Raw genomic sequence first — 19,743 nt, 5'->3', positions numbered from 1 at the left:
AGGCTCTGCCTTCTGGGCTTTGCCAGGAGCTCTGTGCATCTGCTCTGCAAGACACTTCCAGTTAGGGCTTCAGTACCCTCACTAGAGAGGCTCTGGAGGACATGTAAATCAGGGACAGCAAATCTGTGGGTTCCAGACAGCGAGGATAAGGACACCAATCCTGAGACACTCAGCTCAGCTGTAGGAGTTAGTCCTGTTTGCACTGTGCCCCTTGAACACAGCTTAGTCCTTGATGGTTCTGCAGAAGTTCTGCTGTTGAGCTCTGTGAAAAAAAATGAGGCTCTGAGTGAGTCTATGGCAGGAAGTATAATTCAGTTTTAGACATAAGGAGGCAGAACATCTGAGTCTTGAGAGTGTTAAAATTTTGGGCGATGAGTTAAGCTATGTTGCCAAGATATAACTTTACTGTGTAGCTTATGAATGTTCTCTGAGAAAATAATATATTTTCTCTCATAAGAGACATCAATGACCTTTGGAGATAAAAAGTAAGTGTTATTAAAGTTGAATTCCTGGCAAAAATACATTGCAATTCTGGCCGTTTGTTTAAGATTATTATTACTGAAGGAAATGCTTAGGAGACCACTTTATCCAGCTTTCTTAAAAATGGAAAAATTTGCCTTAGCTCATAATACTGCCCAAGAGGCTCCATTCTTATTGTTTATGGTATTAGTTGTCTAATGGTTTAGCATTCCATATTAAATATTAGAATTTCTGTTAATAACATATATCCCTTCTCCTGAATTTTTTCAGTTGTGCTTCAGGTGAAAGTCTCTTTCACCAATAAATACCTGCAAGACAAGGAGATCTTCATCTAAGAGATGCTGATAGTGTCTTCTTGAGAAGTGAAACCAACAATTGCTCTTAATGCATACAGGATTCACAGCCCTTTTTACTTCAACACAGAGACTGAACACTGCTTGAACTATTTGATCTAAGAAAAAACTATAAAAAGGTTTCAGAAATTTTATAGAATTCTTAATAAGTTTGGTATATTTATGAACAATAAAAGAGTTGTGCAGTGGAGATGTGCACAAAATAGCAAAAAATCCTACACAAAGGGGAGGTAATTTTAGCAGATTTTTTTTTCAGTTAACTACTCTGAAAAGGTCCTTTAAAAACAAAACTTCCATGGGTCCATTTTATTTGAAACCATTTTATTTGAAAACACTGAAATATGTTTTGATTAGAGGAGAGTAGAAAGTAAAACCAATGAAAAAATTCAAGAAGCAAAGAAAATGTTCAAATACATACAGACTAAATCATATTTTGTGTCACTGAGGTCCCTATGGCAGGATGAGCAGTCACACAGCGATAGTTTTCCTTGTTTCCAACTACTAAAATGGGTTAAATCTTCTCTCAATGCTTTTCTTTATTTCACCTACTGTTGCTAAAGTTGCTACTGTGGCATTCTGTGATCATGAATGGAAGTGAGGTACTCTAAGCAGTAGTTACAGTGAGTACAGATGGGGAATAATACACTTTCACCTGAAGCATCTCCTTTCAAGGAAAATTGAAGGGCTGTTGTGCTAAATTTTGTTAAATATTGCACAATCATAAAAGAGGCAAACAGAAAGCATTGAGGAAAGCTCATGGTGTACAAACAGACACTGCTGTTACACAGATAACCACAGTACTCAAGTCACTTTTGTGAAGGCATCCTTACTTTATGGCCTTTGTGTGGAAGGACACTCACTTAAACTTCTCCAAACATAAGAATGCAGTTTTATTCCATTCCTCTATTCCTTCTGTCATTTCTGAGACTGATACATCCAAATAAGTAGATGGTGCATTCTGTATTGGTTTATCTTATCAAGAAATATATGATTCTCTGACTTGTAAAAGTCACTCCAGTACTCAGGAAATGGCTGTTTCTTGTCCTTTCCCACTATTCTGGACAGAGTTGAGTTTTGAAGAAGAGCTCTTCAGGGTGAGAGGGTACATGTTCTCCTTTGAGAATCAGTATGGCTGGTTTGTGGAGCACAAATAAATGAATATTTTCAGATTTTTGGGAAACCTATGTTCTTGCTTATTTCCATTGTTTCTTTTATGCTGATATTTGTAAATCTGAAATATATCTGTGCTTGTTTAACATGCATTATACATTTGTAAAAGCAATAGATGTAGAATCTTAATGAAAAAGAGCTTCACATGCAAGGTGAAATGTAACCATAATTCCAAACCTTTTCTTGTTTTTTGCAGGATGAGGCTGCTCCAGCTGACAAGCAGTGCAAACAGGAGCCAGCCCAGGTCACTTACTCAACATCAGCTGTTTCCAGCACGCAGGAGGTGTTGTACATCAACGGCAACGGGACCTACAGTTACCATAGCTACAGAGGGCTCGGAGGTGGGCTGCTAAACCTCAATGATGCTTCTAGTAGTGGTGAGTTTCCTCACAAATTGTGGCTGTATGTATATGTGCTGATGTGTATTTCCCCCTGCTGTACAGAAAGCTAGTCCATCGGGTTCAATAGCCACAGGCTGTTATCACATAATGAGCAGGAGCACAATCCTGTAAACTGCTACTGCTGAGCAAAATCCTTGCTCGCTGCGTGCTAGTCTCTTTCCAGCTTCAAGGGACTAATACACAATAGGGCAAGACTGAACCACAAGCCTCTAACAAAGCTGAGTAAAAAAATGCCAGGTTAGATCTTCACTCTGTTTGCATAACTTTATGGGACCTTATCATTACTGTCCTCTCCTACACTGAGCACAAAAGGAGGCTATTAGTATATTTTTGGCTCTAGATTCAAAACACTCAACTCCATATTGTGTAACACAAATGAATTGACATAGATTTGTCACATGGTCTCACCAGCTCCTTTAATTTACTGCAGATAAGGATCTGGCATAACAAGTGTTAAAGGAGAAATCAGCATATTCATTTATACCCTACACTAAAAATGATAAGGTAAATATGTCACCATGAGGTTGTATGTCCCTCTGAATAAAAACAAGTGGTATCATTTATTTAGACAACATTCCTTTCTTCCTACATTGGCATGCTTTTGTAACATAAAAATGTAAGCAAATTGTAGTATTGTTTGAAATTATCCCTCATATTGGTTTTGTACAAATGCAGAGCAATACCCTTCTGATAAAAAGGGTATTGTCTCTCTGTCAGAGAAATGCAATTCCTCTGGAAGCTTGAGGTTTTTTTGACTCCCTGGACTGTATTTAAAGAAAAGTCTCAGAGGATGGAGAAATCCCTGGGTTTTTGCCCTGGCTGATCCCTGTCTGGCAGGCCAGAGTGCCAGTTCAGGTAGAGCAGCTGACTTAGGCTAGATGATAATTGCTCAGCTACAGCCTCTATATTCGGCATGCTCAGCAATTTTCAAAGTGCTACCAGGGCTGCAGCCTGCAAGGAGTTGTTGGAATGAGGTGTGCTGAGGACCTTCAGTCACACCTTCTTCCTCACCCCCTGCCTGCAGAATTCTCAAAGGTCTGTGGATGATTTGTGCTAAGTTTTCAAAAGTCTTTAAATAGGTAATCCTTTAGTTGTCAAAACTCTTTGACTCAGTGTGAATGATGATTACAATTGTTTCCATACACATGAAGAGCACATCTGAGGCACTGAATATGGTCTCTGATCAAATACTTTCATCACAGTAAGACAAGCTGTGGAAGTCTGGGTTTGTTTGTGAAAATGCACAAGAACTTTAAAATTGTCTTTTACATTATGCCCAGAGAGGATCTGAACCAGTTCTCACTGAAAACAGTTGGCTTTTGCTCTTTTGCCCAGCTAAGAGGAGGATTAAGCTCCCCATGTGTTATTTGTCAGCAAAAGCCGTCAATATTGTCCTGGCTTATATAATCTTAAACTGTGAGGAATCACAACTGTTTTGTGTACTTGTTTTTCCCTTCAAACTTCTTGTAAGAGGATCCATTTTCATAACTCCCATTTTGCAGTGACTTGCAGGGTTTAGGCAAAAGTATTCTATGTCGCTTCAGCATGCAATTTAAAAAAACTATGTACAAATTAAATGCCATCTGTAGCATCACAGGAGAGGTTTGTTGGGAGCAGACAATAGGCAGCAGCACCCACCATCCAACCACACGCATTTTTAGCCATCAATTTGTCTTGCATTCTGATTAGAAGCCACATCTTTTTTGTGCCTTTAACACAGAGGACTCCAGTGTTTTTTTCACAATTAAAGCTCAAGAGAGGTTTTTATACAGACATACGCTCAAACATTTCTTCTTCCTTGCCTTTACGTACTTTCACTGGACAATTTTGGCTGTATGTCCTTTTATTTTGACAAACCAGTAAGCCATTGCACTTCTCCCATATGGTTGCCCAGTTGGAAGGTTGTGCCAAGGTGCCCATCTTCTCCACAGGGATCCTACGCGAGTCAACGTACGTAAGCTCTGGGAACCAGAGATCTTTGTATGCCAGGACTTGGAAACCAGTTGTTGATGCTGACAGTCTAGTTAGGTTGGTGATTTGTGATCCGCTTGCCATATCAGGAAGATCATTAGGAAAGTTGTGGAAAGGCAACTCTGTCCATTCCTCAGTCTCATTGACGCAAAACCAATGAGGAGCCAACCTCATTATCTCTCAGATATTAAGGGTAAATTGCTCTGGCTCTGGTAGCTGGTTTCCCCACAGGAGAAGTGGCAGGACTCTGAGGCCAGTGAGATCTGTCAGTCCTCAATGATGTGTTCATTGGTAGACAAGAGGAGTGGTTGGAGTTGCAGCTGACAGAGGTAACCACTGCCCTCCTGACAGGCCTCATAGGACCCTTGTTTGCAATCATTACACTGTTTCAAGGACTCTTGTTCCAAACACATGCAAGGCTGTTAAAATGGTTAATGACACACTTCTCTGGAGAACAGGATATTTACTTGTGAATTGTTTTCAGGAGTGAAGAACTAATTTAGAAATGCAATTCCTTTTCAATATAGTAACCTATCAAATGTTCTTGTCACATTTACAGATGTTCTCCTAGGGTAAAAACAAATGGGCACCTCAGTCAGAATGCGGGTATAAACAAATAAGGTCAGGTTTTTTGTGTCCGCTAAAACAGAAAAAAAAAGAAGTTGCAATAGCTGCAATAGCTATCTAAAACTTACTGCTTGATTACCTATTTCTGGACCTTCCCCCACAGTAATATAATAATTAATGTCCAATTAACTCTCTGTCTAGTAGTCCAGTTGATGTATGTATTTTGTATTCTGTGACTCATTTAATTTGGCTATTTCCTCCATATAAAGTTCACCCCTACTCTGACCTTACAGACGTGGCTGTCTGTTCGCCCAACTGTTTGGTGGCTCTGGCTCAGGGACCTCTCTCTGCCTGCTGTTGCAGTGCTTCCCTCCTCATGGGGAGGTCAGTCCTTCCACATGGCTAATTACAGAGCCATAATTAGCTCCTCACACAACTGCATGGGGCAAGCCTTCATGAAACTGCTCAATATGAGCAAACAGAATGTAGCAGCTTGTACAATGACCCCTCCTTATTATGGGCGGGCAAAAAAGCACAGAAGGAAAAGGCTTGGTCTTACAGCACCAAGATGTCCTTTCGCCCTCCTTTTAAACATTTTAGGCCAATCCAGCTTGGCTGGAAATATTCACCAAGAAATCTGTGGGCTGACAGAGTCTCTGTCAGCCTGTACATGGGCTGGGGAGAAGCCTTTGGTCATGTTGTATTTGATTTGTTTAAATGGTAAAGGAGAGCTACTCTCTGAGAAGGGTGGGTTTCCACAGCTCCTCTGTTCCTGTTACAGAGCTGAATGGAGAATCTCCAAGGTGCAATAGCTCTGTGAATGCAGAATTTGTCTGCCAGCTCTTAGCCAGCCACAAAAGCTTCAGCTGTCCTCTATTACAGCGACCTGAGGAGGTCACTGGGGTGAGAGAAGGATGAGAATCTTGTTTGATGATCAGAAGGCTGGATTTATTGATATATGATATATAATACATTATTACTATACTAATAGAAATAAAAAGAGAAGTTGCAGAGGCTTGCTAAGCTAAGAATAGAAAAGAAAGAATCTAAAACAAAGTTCTGTGTCCAGGGAATCTTCTTCCGAGCCTGCTCCTGTGATTGGCCCCCAACTGTACACATGGAACATGAACCAATCACAGGTGCATCCTATTGCATTTCACAGCAGCTGATAACAATTGTTTACATTCTTCTTCTGGGGCCCTTGCTTCCCAGAAGATGCACAGATCCCAAAGAAAGGATTTCTGTGAAAAAATGTCTGCGACAGTCCTCCTTCTATCATTCCTGGACTGAGCTCAGAAAAGAGTCCAGCTTGAGGGCAGGAGGGTGAGGACAGGAGATAATGTTGAGAGGAAAAGCTCTTGATACCACCAGGAGCTGTTGAAGTCCCTGCATGTAGCCTGGGCATCTTCTGAGGCAGTGGGATTGGCTTGTCTCCCCATGTATTTCAGGCCAGGGCCTGCTGTCTGCCCTCTCCTGATGACTGTCAGCACTCTCTGAAGTCATGTTGGGCTCCTTGGAGCCATGGTCTTTGCAGTTGCTTCATTTCCTGAAGTCCATTTTCTCTAAGAGTGTGCAATGTGTTTCTGCTGCCATAGCTGGGTTGCCTGGAGGTGATTAAGAACTTTTTTCTGCATCATTGTCTGGTTTTCTAGCCAGAAATGTCAGTCAGTTCCTTTTGTGTGTGTGTAAAAAGAGGGTATTTCAGACTCAGTGTTGGGCTGGCCATGCAGGATATGCCCTCATGTCACAGTAAGACAAAGTGTTGTGTCTCCTTTTCTCTCCCCAGATCTGCAGCCTACCTCCACCACAGCCACGACTCAGCACTGCATCCCAGGCACCACGAACGTCCAGTCCCCTTCCAGCTCAGGTGAGTTCTTTGGCTGAATTCCATTATGTTCACACCATGGCAGAGCCTGGCAGGATCCTGGCAGGATTCTCTTTCAGCCTCCTCTCCCATGGGCAGGCCTGCAGACCATGATGGCCCAGCTGGTGGCTCAGGGACTTCCCCCATACTGCTCACCCCTCCCTGCTGGTCCTTCCAGAGGCTGTGCCCTCCCAGCTCTTCCCTGCTTTAGCCAGGCCTCCTATATGTGCCAGTTTGCCTTCCTGGTCCTTTGCATCCTGGTCCTGCAGATGCTGCAGCCCTGCTGGAGACAGGGGGCTGGCTGGGGGAACCTCCCAGGGCAGGTGCTGCTGACCTCCAGGGACCAGCACGACCATGCTGATCTGCAGCAGGGAGAGGAGAACTGAGCACTCTTGTCCACTTGCTCATGAGATAGCAGGGAAGGAAGGCACCTCGTTTCCACATCGAAATATTTGTTCACGATGTAACCTTCTGTAAAATCTTGGCACTTGCATGATTGATGGTGATATTCTTGGTGGCAAACTAGGGGGAAAAAACCCCAACAGATGAGAATATCCAATATGTAGCTAGTTTTTAAGGTGCTAAGTGGGTTATTCACAGGTTGGCTTGCCAGAATGTAGTAGTTAAATGGGGTTTTTTGCTGTGGTTCCTCTCTCCAGGTCTTCTTTATACCTCTATTCTTGCTCAGTCTTGTGTTCTCAGTGCTACCCTGATGACATCAAAGTGGAGAAAGGGGAAAGAGAACACAGTTTGTCTCTAACACAGAGCCTGGAGCATGAAGAAACAGATCAAAAGTGATAGATGTAGGAACCTGGGACAGTGTGTTTAATCCCGTTTGAAAACCCAAAATGTGGGGTAGGGAGAAGTTAAATGTTTTGACCTGTATTTTGGCAAAGGGGAACTTCTTGCTGGAAAATGCTGGCTGAATTTTCTGTTAAGACCTTCCCTACATTCCTCTTCCTCCTTCCTCATCCTCTTCAAATTGTCAGGTATGTGGCACAGGCAAGTACTACTCCATTCCCACCAAAGGGATGGAAATGGAATGTACCGGGCAGAATCTGACTTTCCTACCTCTGCACAAAGCTGAGGTGACAACTGTTAAGGCAACACAGTATACACCACATCATTAATCTCCTGTGGTGGATAGGGAGGATCTCATATAATCATTTAATCCCAGACCACTGTGTTTCCTGATCACTGAAAATGAATGATGGCTGTAGGCATTTCTGAGTTTTTCATATCACTTTCCTCAGGCAAGGCAGCATTCTTTCCCTGCTGTCTAAAGTAGCAGAAGATGTGTCTTCCAGAGGGAGAGGTGTAGAAGAGAGAAAGGAGCTTAAAAGGTCCAATTCATCAGTCCCAGTTTTCTTGATTTCTCCTGGCACTTGAAGCAATACTTTTAGGCACATCTGCTCTATGTTTGAAGGCAGGAGGAAAAGAAACGTTGACAGATACATAAAATCACAGTAAAGCATTCTTATTACAATAAATACATCTGATTCGGAAAGAAAAGGTAGCATACTTTGATAAATTCTTTTCTATTTTGTTTTATTGCCGTATATAAGTTTTTCAGTCAAACCTCTCCCCTAAAGCCATTCATGAGGAAAAAAGTGAAGAGGAGAAAAGGTGCCATAGAAAAGTTACACACAATAGATTTCAAAGTATGGGCAAATGTATTTTTCTCTAAATAAGTGTCACTGCTTTTTGCATTATCACTGCTGAAAAAGGTTGCTTAACTATTAAAAAATATAGATGCTTAAGCACATAACACTTTTAAAAATTGTTTTTTATTTTACATTATTATCTACAATAATGATAACCATTTTGAGAGTCACTGACACATTTATTATTCTCTCAGTAGTTGTTAATTATAAGATTGGTAGCTACCCAGTGACAACATACAATTCTTAAGGGAATTTTGCTGAGACAGTTGGTAGTGTCTAAGCAATCAGTATCAACACATCTACATCTGACCCATATTTTGGAATTTGATATAAATCACGTTGGTAATGAGTAGTGCATGAGGCAGTAACTAGTTCCATTAAAGTCTTGTAATTTACAGAAAAAAGCCATTTGTTCCACAGTGTGTTTAGTGGCAGGCATTTCTAGCAGCTAATTTGATGAATGTTTGTCTAGCACATGAAGAGTGGGTTTTTAGAGTTTTCATATTCAGCCTGATGTGGTTCCAACAAGAACAATTGCACCTTACAGGGGAAATTAGGTCAATGTAACTGGACAGAGATAGTAAATCAAAAGTATTCCCATGTTAAAGTGTCAATCAGGTGGCCTAAAAAAGAGGCAGATGAACAATCTGTGTTTAGTCTTCTGAAAGAGTATAAAAGAAAGGGTTTGTCTCAACTTTGTTTAATCCACTGCTTGTGAAAATGTTGTGCTGTTACAGAAATTTCATGTTATGGCAGTAAGAGAAAGAAAAAAATGGAAATAAGTCTCGTGTCTTAATCTCCGTGATATATGCTTAATCTTTGCTTGCTCAGCAGACATTGTGGAACCTGATAATAATGTTTGCAACCAAGATTTTTAATAGTCCTGAAGTACTCCAGAATAGGAAGCAGTATGCTAAAATGTGCAGTAACATCTTGGAGGAACCTGACACTTCCAAATTCATTGCAAAAATACTCAGATTTCTGTCTTTACAAATATACACTTTCTCGTTCCTGTGAGGACTGGCATCTTAATAAATGAAGTTAAATAGACTAAAGAAATAGTAAAGAGTTATTAAAAGACATAGTGGTGAAGCTGTTCAGCTTTTTCCAGATTTAGTAACCTGTCATGATGGCTTCTGGATATAGATGGACATAAAGTGTCCTTAACCAGCTATTTTAAGCCTTCAAAATAGCTGTGATTTATTTTTCTGATTAAAGAGATATGGTAGGTGTGAATAAGGTTTACGTTTCCATGTTTCAGTAGCTGATTTAGTAGCTGTGACATAAAATCACATGAATGCACTTATGTGTTGCACTTATTCCTTAGTTTTTAAATGATCAGGTATGACTGATGAAGCTACAAATAAGTTAAAATATTTTAGTTATTTAGCAGCCTCGCCCACCTTTGAGAATCTCTATTACTGCCAGTGAGTGTCTATCATAGCTATTAAAAGCTGAGACCAATATAACACATCCTGGGACTAATCTCTGAGTGAGGTGTTCTCCCAGAGATAGAGCTTGGGCTGTCATAGGTAAGCTTTAGAGGTGAGATGGATGGGTCACATAATGTAATTAAAGGAGCTAAAATCCTTATCTCCACATGAAGCATTGGATTTTTTTTTCTGTGCAGTTCTCTGGCAGCTTCCCTATCTGAAAAGGCATGGGTGTTCTCAGTGTCCCAAAATCATAGCTATGAAACTTTTCTCTCTGTGTGTATTCCTCTGGGTTTTTTCTCAGAGGGTTTTTTTTTGAGGGGGAAGGAGGACAGCAATGGGAGTTGTTAAGTACAAGGCAGGAATTGGGGAGTGAAGTAAAATCCCATTTTCCTGGTAAGTAAAAAAAAAAAAAAATAAGCCCACCAAGTAGTTTGAAGGAGCTGTGTACATTAAAATTTGAGATATCTTATTTTCTTTGTATTCAAGAGCTCTGACATAACAGAAATCTCCCAGACCGAGAGGATTTTTGGGCTGTGGTTATTCCTTGTGTATGAAGACTGCCATCCGGCTTTTTCCAGTACCTTCAGGATGCAAAGATAAATATTCTGAAGAATTAAAGAACTTTCTTCATGAAAGTTAATTCAGACATGTAGGAATACAGAGCCAGCCAGGTCTTCAGACTATGTAAATAACTGTGACCCTATAGACTTGTGAGGATTTATACACTGGTTTGTGCATGATGGATATCTGGTTCTCTCCAGATATCTAGTTTTCCTCTAGTCCTCTAGTTTTCCCTTCAGAGCAGTGCACCGTCAGTTTGTGTAAGGAAAACCTGAGAGGTAGGACCAAGCACATTTCCATGTGTATTTTATTTATGAGTGACATAAACTGATATCCTATTCTGTCACTTAAAATCTGGATTAGCAATGAGAAAAGCCCTTCAGTTAAGATTTCATAAAATGAAATGATCTGCTGCAGAAGCTCTGTTCTGCCAGATATTTTGTGTGTGTGTGTGTGTGTGTGTGTGTGTGTGTGTGTGTTTGGCAGTGACATGAATGAGCCTCAAGGAAAGAACATAAAAGTTAAAGTAGGTTCATATGGATCACAATGGCCTCAATGTGTCAGTGGAAGCTTTTTCACTTCTGCCTCAATAAATGTAGAAGTCTTTAATGACTGCCTGGAAGCATTCAGCCCACCTGGCATTATGATTGGTATACCATTCTTCCCTGTGCTGGGTTAAGATTTTATTTAAAAATATCCTCTGAGCTTCTTCACAGTCATCATTTTCCAACAGCATGTGGTCACAACAAACAAATTCACAGAGCTAATTATGCTTAATTTATCCTCTGTACACTGGAAGTCATTTAAAAGTCAGTTCATTTATACTGGTGTATAACCAGGTAATACAAGTTGTAAGGCTAAGTGCTGCTCATGCTAGTTGTGTGGTAGGAAATCAGATCTAATAGGACCCTTTCAGTTTGAGTAGTTTCTTTTCATTGTCCCAGTTCTGCTTTTATTCACTCAAGGGGAGGTTTTTCATTAACTTCAGTTTTTGTAGGGACATGGCAATCTCCACATTTTTTGTGGTCTCACCTGTACCTCTGCACAGGTGTATTAGAAAGAAAGTTAAATAAGGTTTATGACCAGATCTTCAGCTTCTGAAAATCAGGCATCTCTTCATAGTGCTTATGATTGTGAGTCTGTGTTTTTGAATCTTATAAATTTTGTGGGATTATTTAGGGGAACCTCCACAGTATGAATTGGTGTGTTCTGTGTTCTGCAGTTGAGCATGCTAAATTTTAAAATTATTCCAGTCTTTGCTGGAAAATCTTGGCATTGACATATATTGTACTGATCAAATTGAGGAGTGACATTTTTCTCATAGGAAAGCAAAATACATTGCTTTGGATATCTTGATCCCAATTTCCAGGAGAGTATTAAGATTAGGGTCAGGCTAGTCTGATTTTCTGCCTGCTGGAAGTATAGATTTCCTACACTGCCAAAATGAGAGAGCAATATTCCCCAGATTTGCTTAATAGGTATAGTTGCCATCTATATCCTTCCATATATGCTCAAAAAAGTGCTCAGTCCAATTCTACCTGTCCAAATTTACACTCCAGGAAGAAAAAAAAAAGTGTTAAATGGAAATTTTAAACACTTCATTAAAGCACCATGCGTCTTAGCTGGTTAATAACTGATTAAATAGCCAGGGAAATTCCACACAAAGACGAAGTTCATGATGGCAGATGTTTTGCCAATCACAGTAGCCTGCAGACTGCCCTCAGGAATGCTGTCTTCCATATGAAGACAGCATTCCTGAGCATTCCATGGTCTTGAGAATATTTTTTGAAGAAAAGTGCTAAGCATATTGCTGTGAGCTGCCAATACAACAGCATGGTGATTGCTGCAGAATCTCTTGTCAGTGTTCTGGCCTTACAAGATCCTTGCAATGTGTTGCCAGCTGTATGCAGCCCTCACAGATGATAGTGTGCTCCTCACTGTGGCAGCCAGATTGTCACCAGCCTAATCTCATTCATGAGCAGCTATTTATGTAAGTGATCAGACAGCATCAGGCAAGTCATGTGGATGACCATTTATCTACGTCTGCAAGGGATTCAATCTGGCCACATGCTGATTGAAGCATAAAATGTGAAAATAGCTGTCTAGAGAACATAAGTTGGATTTTTTGTGATAAAAAATTGCAAGTGTGCATATTGCCATGAAGTCCACCATGGCAGCTGGAGTTGGGGAGGCACAGGAGATGAGCCTTCTGCCTGATCACCATCGTCAGATCCCAGGGAAGCGTTTGGGGTGCAAGTGGCTCACACTGTTGGAATATGCCCCTGGAGGGTAATTTTCTGCTGGCAGTGGACTTGCCCCTCATGTTCTGTAAGTGGGGTCTGTGATACATAAATATAAATTGCTGTGGTTCCTGTCAAGGCAACTGGTAACAGAACAATTATTGCTTATTTCTGCTGCTTGCTCTCAGCTGTGAGCAGGTCCTACTGCTCTGCATTTGTATCTACAAACCTCTGAAACGTCTCTGGCAGCCGATCTGAAGCTTCTTTTCTTTCCCTTTGCTGTCTGCAGGTCCAACAGATCTCAGTATGAAGAGGCAGTTAGCAAGCAGCTCTGGATCCTCCAGTAGCTCCAGCTCCAGACCCCAGCTGAGTCCCACCGAGATAAACGCAGTGAGGCAGCTCGTGGCAGGGTACCGGGAATCCGCCGCGTTTTTGTTGCGCTCTGCGGATGAACTGGAAAACCTTATTTTGCAGCAGAACTGAGTCACGCGACCTTCACACCGGCCTGGTCTTATCTCAGAATTTCCACTAATGACATTTTGATTTCCCAGAGCACACACTTCAGTTACTGCACAGTCTTTTAGGAGAGTTAATTACCATAATGCCACACTGTTCTTGATCCATAAAGTGATGTGTTAAGGTGCTTCAAGTGAACTTCGACCTCTGGTGTTTCCGAGGTACTTTACTGTGTCCAGGCTATTGCTTTTGTTTTAGTGTGTCAGCATAAATATCGAAAAAGTGGCTAGAAATTAACTCATTCTAACAAGTGAAGGAAACAGAAGATGCTGTGATGGTTTTTTAAAACAAGTGGTTCAAGATCCAAGTGCAATATTAGTGGAATGTGATACTGACTCATTGGACTTAAAGCTGCAGTATATGGCAAAACATTGCCAAATGTCCTGTTGCTACAGGGCACAATTGCAATTAAAAGGATCTTGTATTTTAAAAAAATGTAATTTTTATAAAAAACGAAACAAAAGATTTTTGTTTTCATTCAAGATTTTTCATTTTTACTTTGGTAAACTTTTTCACTGGTCCTGAAAATGTTTTGAGGAGCTATTTTAAGTCCCCCTTTCCTCTCTTGAATCCCTGGCTGTGCCCTTCTCCCCAACTTCATATTCTTTCTACAACGAGTAATTCTTGATGCTGGATAATTTCCTCCCCTGTGTACTGTAAATTGTCATCTATGGAATACCTTCCAAAGGAAGTATGCATTTCCTGCATTCATGCCATTCTCAACTCCATTCTGTAATATATTGCAGCTTTATTAGCAATTAATAAAGAGTTGAGCGTTTTTTAAAAAAGACATATCGTTGAGAAAAAAAAAAGATGATTTGATTTCTTATGGTGAGCTCATCTGACTCCATGATCACTGCTGCTGTCTTATACAAGTCCCTCTAGTTGTGATTGGATGTAGATGATGAATGTTAAGAGGTTGCAAGTGACAATCTGAAAATTTGCACTCTTGTGTGTATTTATTTTTTTTCCTTAATTTAAACAAAATTCTTAACAAGGAAGGTCATTGACACTTCTGGTATAATTTGTATAATTCCCAGGCCTAGCTAAAACCTGTACAAAACTGTAAGTGGATGCAGCTGCAACTATAATAAAACTCTTCTCTCCCCTTCCCCACTCTTCCCAACCCCTCTATTTCTTATTTTATAATATTGATTACACATTAATGGTGTTTTCTTTGTGCACTATGGCAGGCTTCTTTTTAAGTATATAGAAAAAGGTACTTTAGTTTATGCTTATTGTACTATCTGTTCTGTTGTTTAGCTTTTGTTGAATAACAAGTTTCTTGTGCATTCCTAAATTTGCCTTATTTCATGTACAAAATTTTATGTAATTCCGTTTTTGACAATGAGTTTAAGGCATCAGTGATATTTTATATCTACTTGTTACATATAGTTTTCCAAGTAATGACTGTGATTGTGACCAAGTAATGTGCACTTTTTCTTGTAACTGTGGACATTGCTATGCTTTTTTTTTCTCTAGTGTTTCTAGAATTACTGTTGCTTACAGTTATGTAAAAGAAAAAGAACTTTTGTGATACTGTTGGTGAATATTAATGTGAAAAAGCCTATGAAATATGAGTATTTTGGAGGTACATAGATACACAAACATCTCTAAGTTGTGGACTCATGTTCACATATTTAAATGAGAATTCAAAACCTGAGGGCTGGAATCATTTCCTCTGTTTTGTTTGGGTAAATAAACAGATTTCTGTGTTTAAATACATGATTGTGAAACATTATAACATTTAAATGGAATGGCATTTAAGGCTATAACTGTAATGGTCTTTAAAGAGGGAAAATGGCCTTCCAGTCCAATTCATGCAGCCCCTCAAATATTGTTTCTCAAAATTACTTAGTAAATCCAGTAGGATTGAGTAACTAGCATATATAATTTAAAGTTGGCTAGAGGGAACACCATTTTGCCACTCTACATTTGTTCTTAAAAAACTATTGGATGTCTTTTTAGAGGCCCCTGTTCTTGGATATGAGAATATTGTTGCAAATCCTTACCAGTTGTTGCCTATTACTCGGGAGGTGCATTTGTTTCTGCTCAGCTGAGCAGCCTCACCACTTTTCAAGCTCTTTTGCTAAATCCAGGTAAGGAAAAGAAGCTAGAGGACAAGGAGGTGAGAAATTTAATTCAGTTTTCTGTCCTCTGACTGCTCTTTCTTCTCCCTCAATTACTCCTTTTCTTGAGGGAGAAGTAGGAAAGTTTGGGGTCACCATACAACCTTCAAGGCCCATGAGTAGTTTTTCCTTTTTCCAGGTCTATTCCCAGCTTAATTTGATATCTCACTGTGTCTTCTACACTATGTCTTCTACACAGATCCTCTTCTTCTGGGTGCCTCCTCTGGAATATTTAGGGTCTCCTTCAATCATAGGAGCAATTGATGTCCTCTAAAGTCTTATACAGATACTTAACTGTTTCCTCAAGTGGTTTGTCTGTACCAAATTCCATCAGACAGATGGGAGTTTTTATTCTAGAGCTGTTTCTACCCCTAAGTACTGGGTTTATTAATTTCTTCTTTGGAACAATCACAGATTCAATTATGGCTTTAACTTCCTCTTCTAAGAGGGTACCAACATTCAGACCCATCCAGTGAAGGAGAGACCATAAAACTGTCCATTTTTGTGTGTGAAAATCTAGATCCAAGCATTGCAATGAAATTTTTCCTCTTGAATCCAGGTCTCAGAGCCCCCTAGTTTGTGTCTGCTTTGAACCTTCTAAGGCAGTAAAAGCACAAGGAAGAACATCTTGCTCAGGCACCCAGAAACAACCTCAGGGTTATTTCTTTCTCTCATTCACATCTTCTGTAACAGAGGCCTGGTTACCTCAGCCTAAATATTCCTGTTAGGATAAGGCCAGTTTCTTCCAGCATGGGACATACCCAGTGTCCACTGAATATGGCTGCTTAAGGCTGCCTTCAGAAAAGCATTACCCTTCTATCCAACATCTTTATTAAACTAGTGCTTCAAGTTTGGTGGGTGTCTCGCCACAGAATTTCATCAGTGCAGACTGGCAGGTGCTGGTCCTTATTGAAACAGCCTCACATCTTCCCAACCATCCTGGAGTTACTCTGTGAGTGGTCCTGTCAGACCTCTAGTCTCCAAGGGATTGTTGGGCAGGGAGGGATGGTGGGAAAATGTCATAATGCCCATAAACTTCCCTACAGAGTTAAGTACCAAGCCTGACCATGGTCAGAGTGTATTGAGCCTTCTTAGGATTACATACACACTGGGAAGACAAGTCAGGTATCCATTCTTCTCTCCCTGATTTCCAGGGTAGTTTTCATGGACAGCTGTGGGTAATATCTTTAGATTCAACTTTGGGTTGTGAGAGTGGACAATCAGGCTAGCTTATCAACTAACCAGATTGGTTTGCTGCTTTCAATGCCTGCTGGGAAACTGGAGACAGAACACATGAAAAGAGATCTCGAGTCAAATGTTTCTTATCCAGATTGGCACCTTGCTGCCTGTCATTGAAGTATGCCACCACCATACCAGCCATGGTGAGTATCAGAAGCTACAGAAAGAATATACAGACGTAAGCAAGTATTTGACAGTTCTAAAGCTGCCCTTCCTCTACAGAGAAGGAATTTTCTGGATGAGGGAAAGCTGGTGAACATGTACGTGACTGTGGCTATAAAACTAATTGGAAAACAGAGTTATACTAAAGTATGTGGATATTTTTGCTGTAATGGCCTGAGTCACTGCTGAATACAGTGTAGGTGGAGGTAGGTTTTGTTGGTAAAACTCCATTGAAAATGAGGAGCAATTTTATTTCTTCAAAGTGCCTATCACTGTGTTAAAAGACTCCTCATAAATTTGTTGAAGCTCCTCTGAATCTGGCTTTGAAAGGTTTGTGAGGCATTCATAAAGAAGATGATTTTCTATGTAAATAAAAGCTGATTTTGATAAATCCTGAAGTCAGGATCTAGTCCAGGCTCCACCCACTATTGAAAAACACCAGCGTGTGAAAAAGAATTATGAAATAATGGGAGAATGGGAGAAAACAAGCAATGTCATACAGGTGGTTACTGGATTAAATATGTAAGAATATAAAATGTCTGTGCTGGACAAGATCAGCGGTTCCCAGCCTTGTAACCTGTCTCTGAATAATGTGTAAAACAGATAAAGATGTGCTAGATACAGCAGACCAGAAGAATAGAGCAAGCCTATGGCGAGGAATTCTAAATGCACATCCATGGCCTACAAGAGCTTGAGGCTGTGGTGGGCTGTCCCTGCCTGGCAGGTAAATCCCCACCCACACTCCCAATCCCTCCCCACAGTGGCACAGGGAAAAATCCAAAGAGCAAAAGCAAGGGAAAAAACTGGGTCAGGCTGTGTAAGTGAAGAATGAAAAAGCAAAAGGGATGCAGAGGTAATCCCTCATCACTTCCCACCAGGAGACGTGATGCCCAGCAGATCCCCAGGCTATTTAGGGAGTACCCTAAGTACAATTCCCACTTCTTTTTGCCCAAGAATGATGTCATGTGGCATGATATATCATTAAAAAATAGCAGGAAAAAAGAAAAATGGGTTGCTTGAGGCCATGCAACCTGTGAATGCCTGGGTCTGTTGACCCCTTTCCATGCTCAGAACTAAACCAAACGTTGTATAACAGGGTGCAGAAATGGGTTTTTTACCTCTTCTCAAATTACTTAAACATCTTTTTCACCACTGAACGAAGGAGCACAAAGGAGCTGGAAAGGCTGTAAAATTACTGACTGCTTTGTGAGTAGAAACTTTATGTTGTGCTACATAATTCAGTTGATTTCCTCGAGTCTGGATAAAGATATTCTATGCAAAATTTTTTGCTCCTTTTTCTAATGATGTCTGGAAACACAGTGTAAGAGTTCCAATTATTGTGACTATATATAAAACCTTTTTGTAAGTATATCTTTGCTGTACTTAGCCAACTAGGTGTAAGGAGAGCTGGGAAAAGGATCCAGCGCATAAATAGGTTTGTCTTCCTCTTCTTGACTTAGCAGGGAGGTAAATTACAGTAGCTAATTAAAAAGAAGCCGTGTTAATGAATTTTCAAGATTTTCCAGAAAAGAAATTAAAATTTTTCCTAATGCTCCCCTGGAAACTTGTGTCAGATAATTTTTCCTTTTTTCCTGCGAGGCTGCTGTTTTGTTATTGTAGGGTCACTAATCAGTTCTTGGTGCTGTTTATTTTTGTTCATAGTGGAGTACTTATAGCAGGAAAAGCAGCAGGAAAAATTGGAAAAATAGGAGGGATAAATATCATTAATATTTCCAACATGTCATTGTTTACCAGTTTTAAAATTATTTTATTTGTGGTTCCCAGATCACAGTGCTTTAGCACCATGAGCTTGACCTATTTATTTCCTCTCATGTTTTGTAGGAGAAATAGCTTCTAGCTGAGAAAAGCTCTTACTGCCCTGGCCAGCAGGCAGCCTTAACAATGTTCATTTGCTGCACCTGATATTTGAAAATTGCAAGCTACAAGGCATACTTAACTGTCAGCACCATTCTCTAATAGTTAGAGGCACAGGCTATTTTTTAAATGTCTCTGTCCAATCTAATTATACTTTATTAAGCCATATATTAATTGATTTAAACAATAAATAACAATAGAAATGAAATTAGGGATTTAATATAAATCCTTAATATCTAGCATAGAGTTGGAAAATTTGTCTCAGTGCTTAAATATAAAATCATATGATTTATCCTTTTAAGCAAATTGCTATTAGTATTGTTTGTTTACAGTTTATGGAGTCCAGATCTCTTCTGCTATTGGGGGCAAATCTCTATGGCATAAATCCACTCTCTTGTTTGGACTCAGGTGTCAAGAAGACATTTAGTGTCCCTGCCATTTATAATTCTGCTGCCTCACAAACAATGATGATAAAGGGCTTGAAATCATGGTCAATTAAAAAACTACCACGTGGTTATTGACTAAAGTTTAATGGTTCAAACACTAAATCATTTACATTCTGGTAGAGTCATATATAATCAAATAATGGTTTTGGTTGCGGGGGGACCTTCAAAGCTCATCTAGTCCAACCTCTCTCCATGGGCAGGGACAACTTTCAAGGCCCTGTCCAACTGGGCCTTGAACATTCCCGAGATGGGGCATCCACAACTTCTCAGGGTAATCTGTTCCAGTGCCTCCCCATCTTCATTGTAAAAAATCTCTCCCTTACATTCCATATAAATTTACCCTCTTTCAGCTTAAAATCATTGCCCTCATTGCCCCTTGTCCTGCCACTGCAGACCTTGGTGAAAAATAACTTTCTGTCCTTCTTACTTATCCAAAGGCTGCTCTAGCTGCTCTAGAGCCTTCTTTTCTCCAGGCTGAATAACTTCAGCTCCCTAAGCATTTGCTCATAAGGTGGGGGTTCCAGTCCTCTGACCATTTTTGTGGCTCTCCTCTGGACCTGCTCCAGCAGATCTGTGTTTGGGGAACTCCAGAGTTCCTTGTGTGGGGAAGTCCAGAGGAGGCCACAATTTTCATTAGGTGGGCAAGGATGTGTCCATATTTCTGGCCTG

At 40.2% G+C, this 19,743-nt stretch overlaps 1 protein-coding gene across 4 annotated transcripts in view; it reads left to right on the top strand.

Annotated features, from left to right (window-relative positions):
• NOL4 (nucleolar protein 4) overlaps positions 1-14,948 on the top strand; it is a 187,597-nt gene extending 172,649 nt beyond the window's left edge. For all 4 annotated transcript variants that reach the window (XM_058022986.1, XM_058022978.1, XM_058022995.1 and 1 more), the window contains 3 exons: positions 2,200-2,380; positions 6,729-6,809; positions 12,997-14,948. In XM_058022986.1, the coding sequence (XP_057878969.1) occupies positions 2,200-2,380; positions 6,729-6,809; positions 12,997-13,190 (456 nt within the window). In that variant the 3' untranslated portion in view covers positions 13,191-14,948. The remainder of the gene's footprint in view (positions 1-2,199; positions 2,381-6,728; positions 6,810-12,996) is intronic.
• Positions 14,949-19,743: the final 4,795 nt, after the last annotated feature.

This window comes from Melospiza georgiana, chromosome 1 (genome assembly GCF_028018845.1).
Source record: "Melospiza georgiana isolate bMelGeo1 chromosome 1, bMelGeo1.pri, whole genome shotgun sequence".
In the NCBI taxonomy this organism is placed as follows: domain Eukaryota; kingdom Metazoa; phylum Chordata; class Aves; order Passeriformes; family Passerellidae; genus Melospiza; species Melospiza georgiana.
Note: the sequence above shows the minus strand (reverse complement) of the source record. Positions and strands in the feature narration are given on the sequence as shown.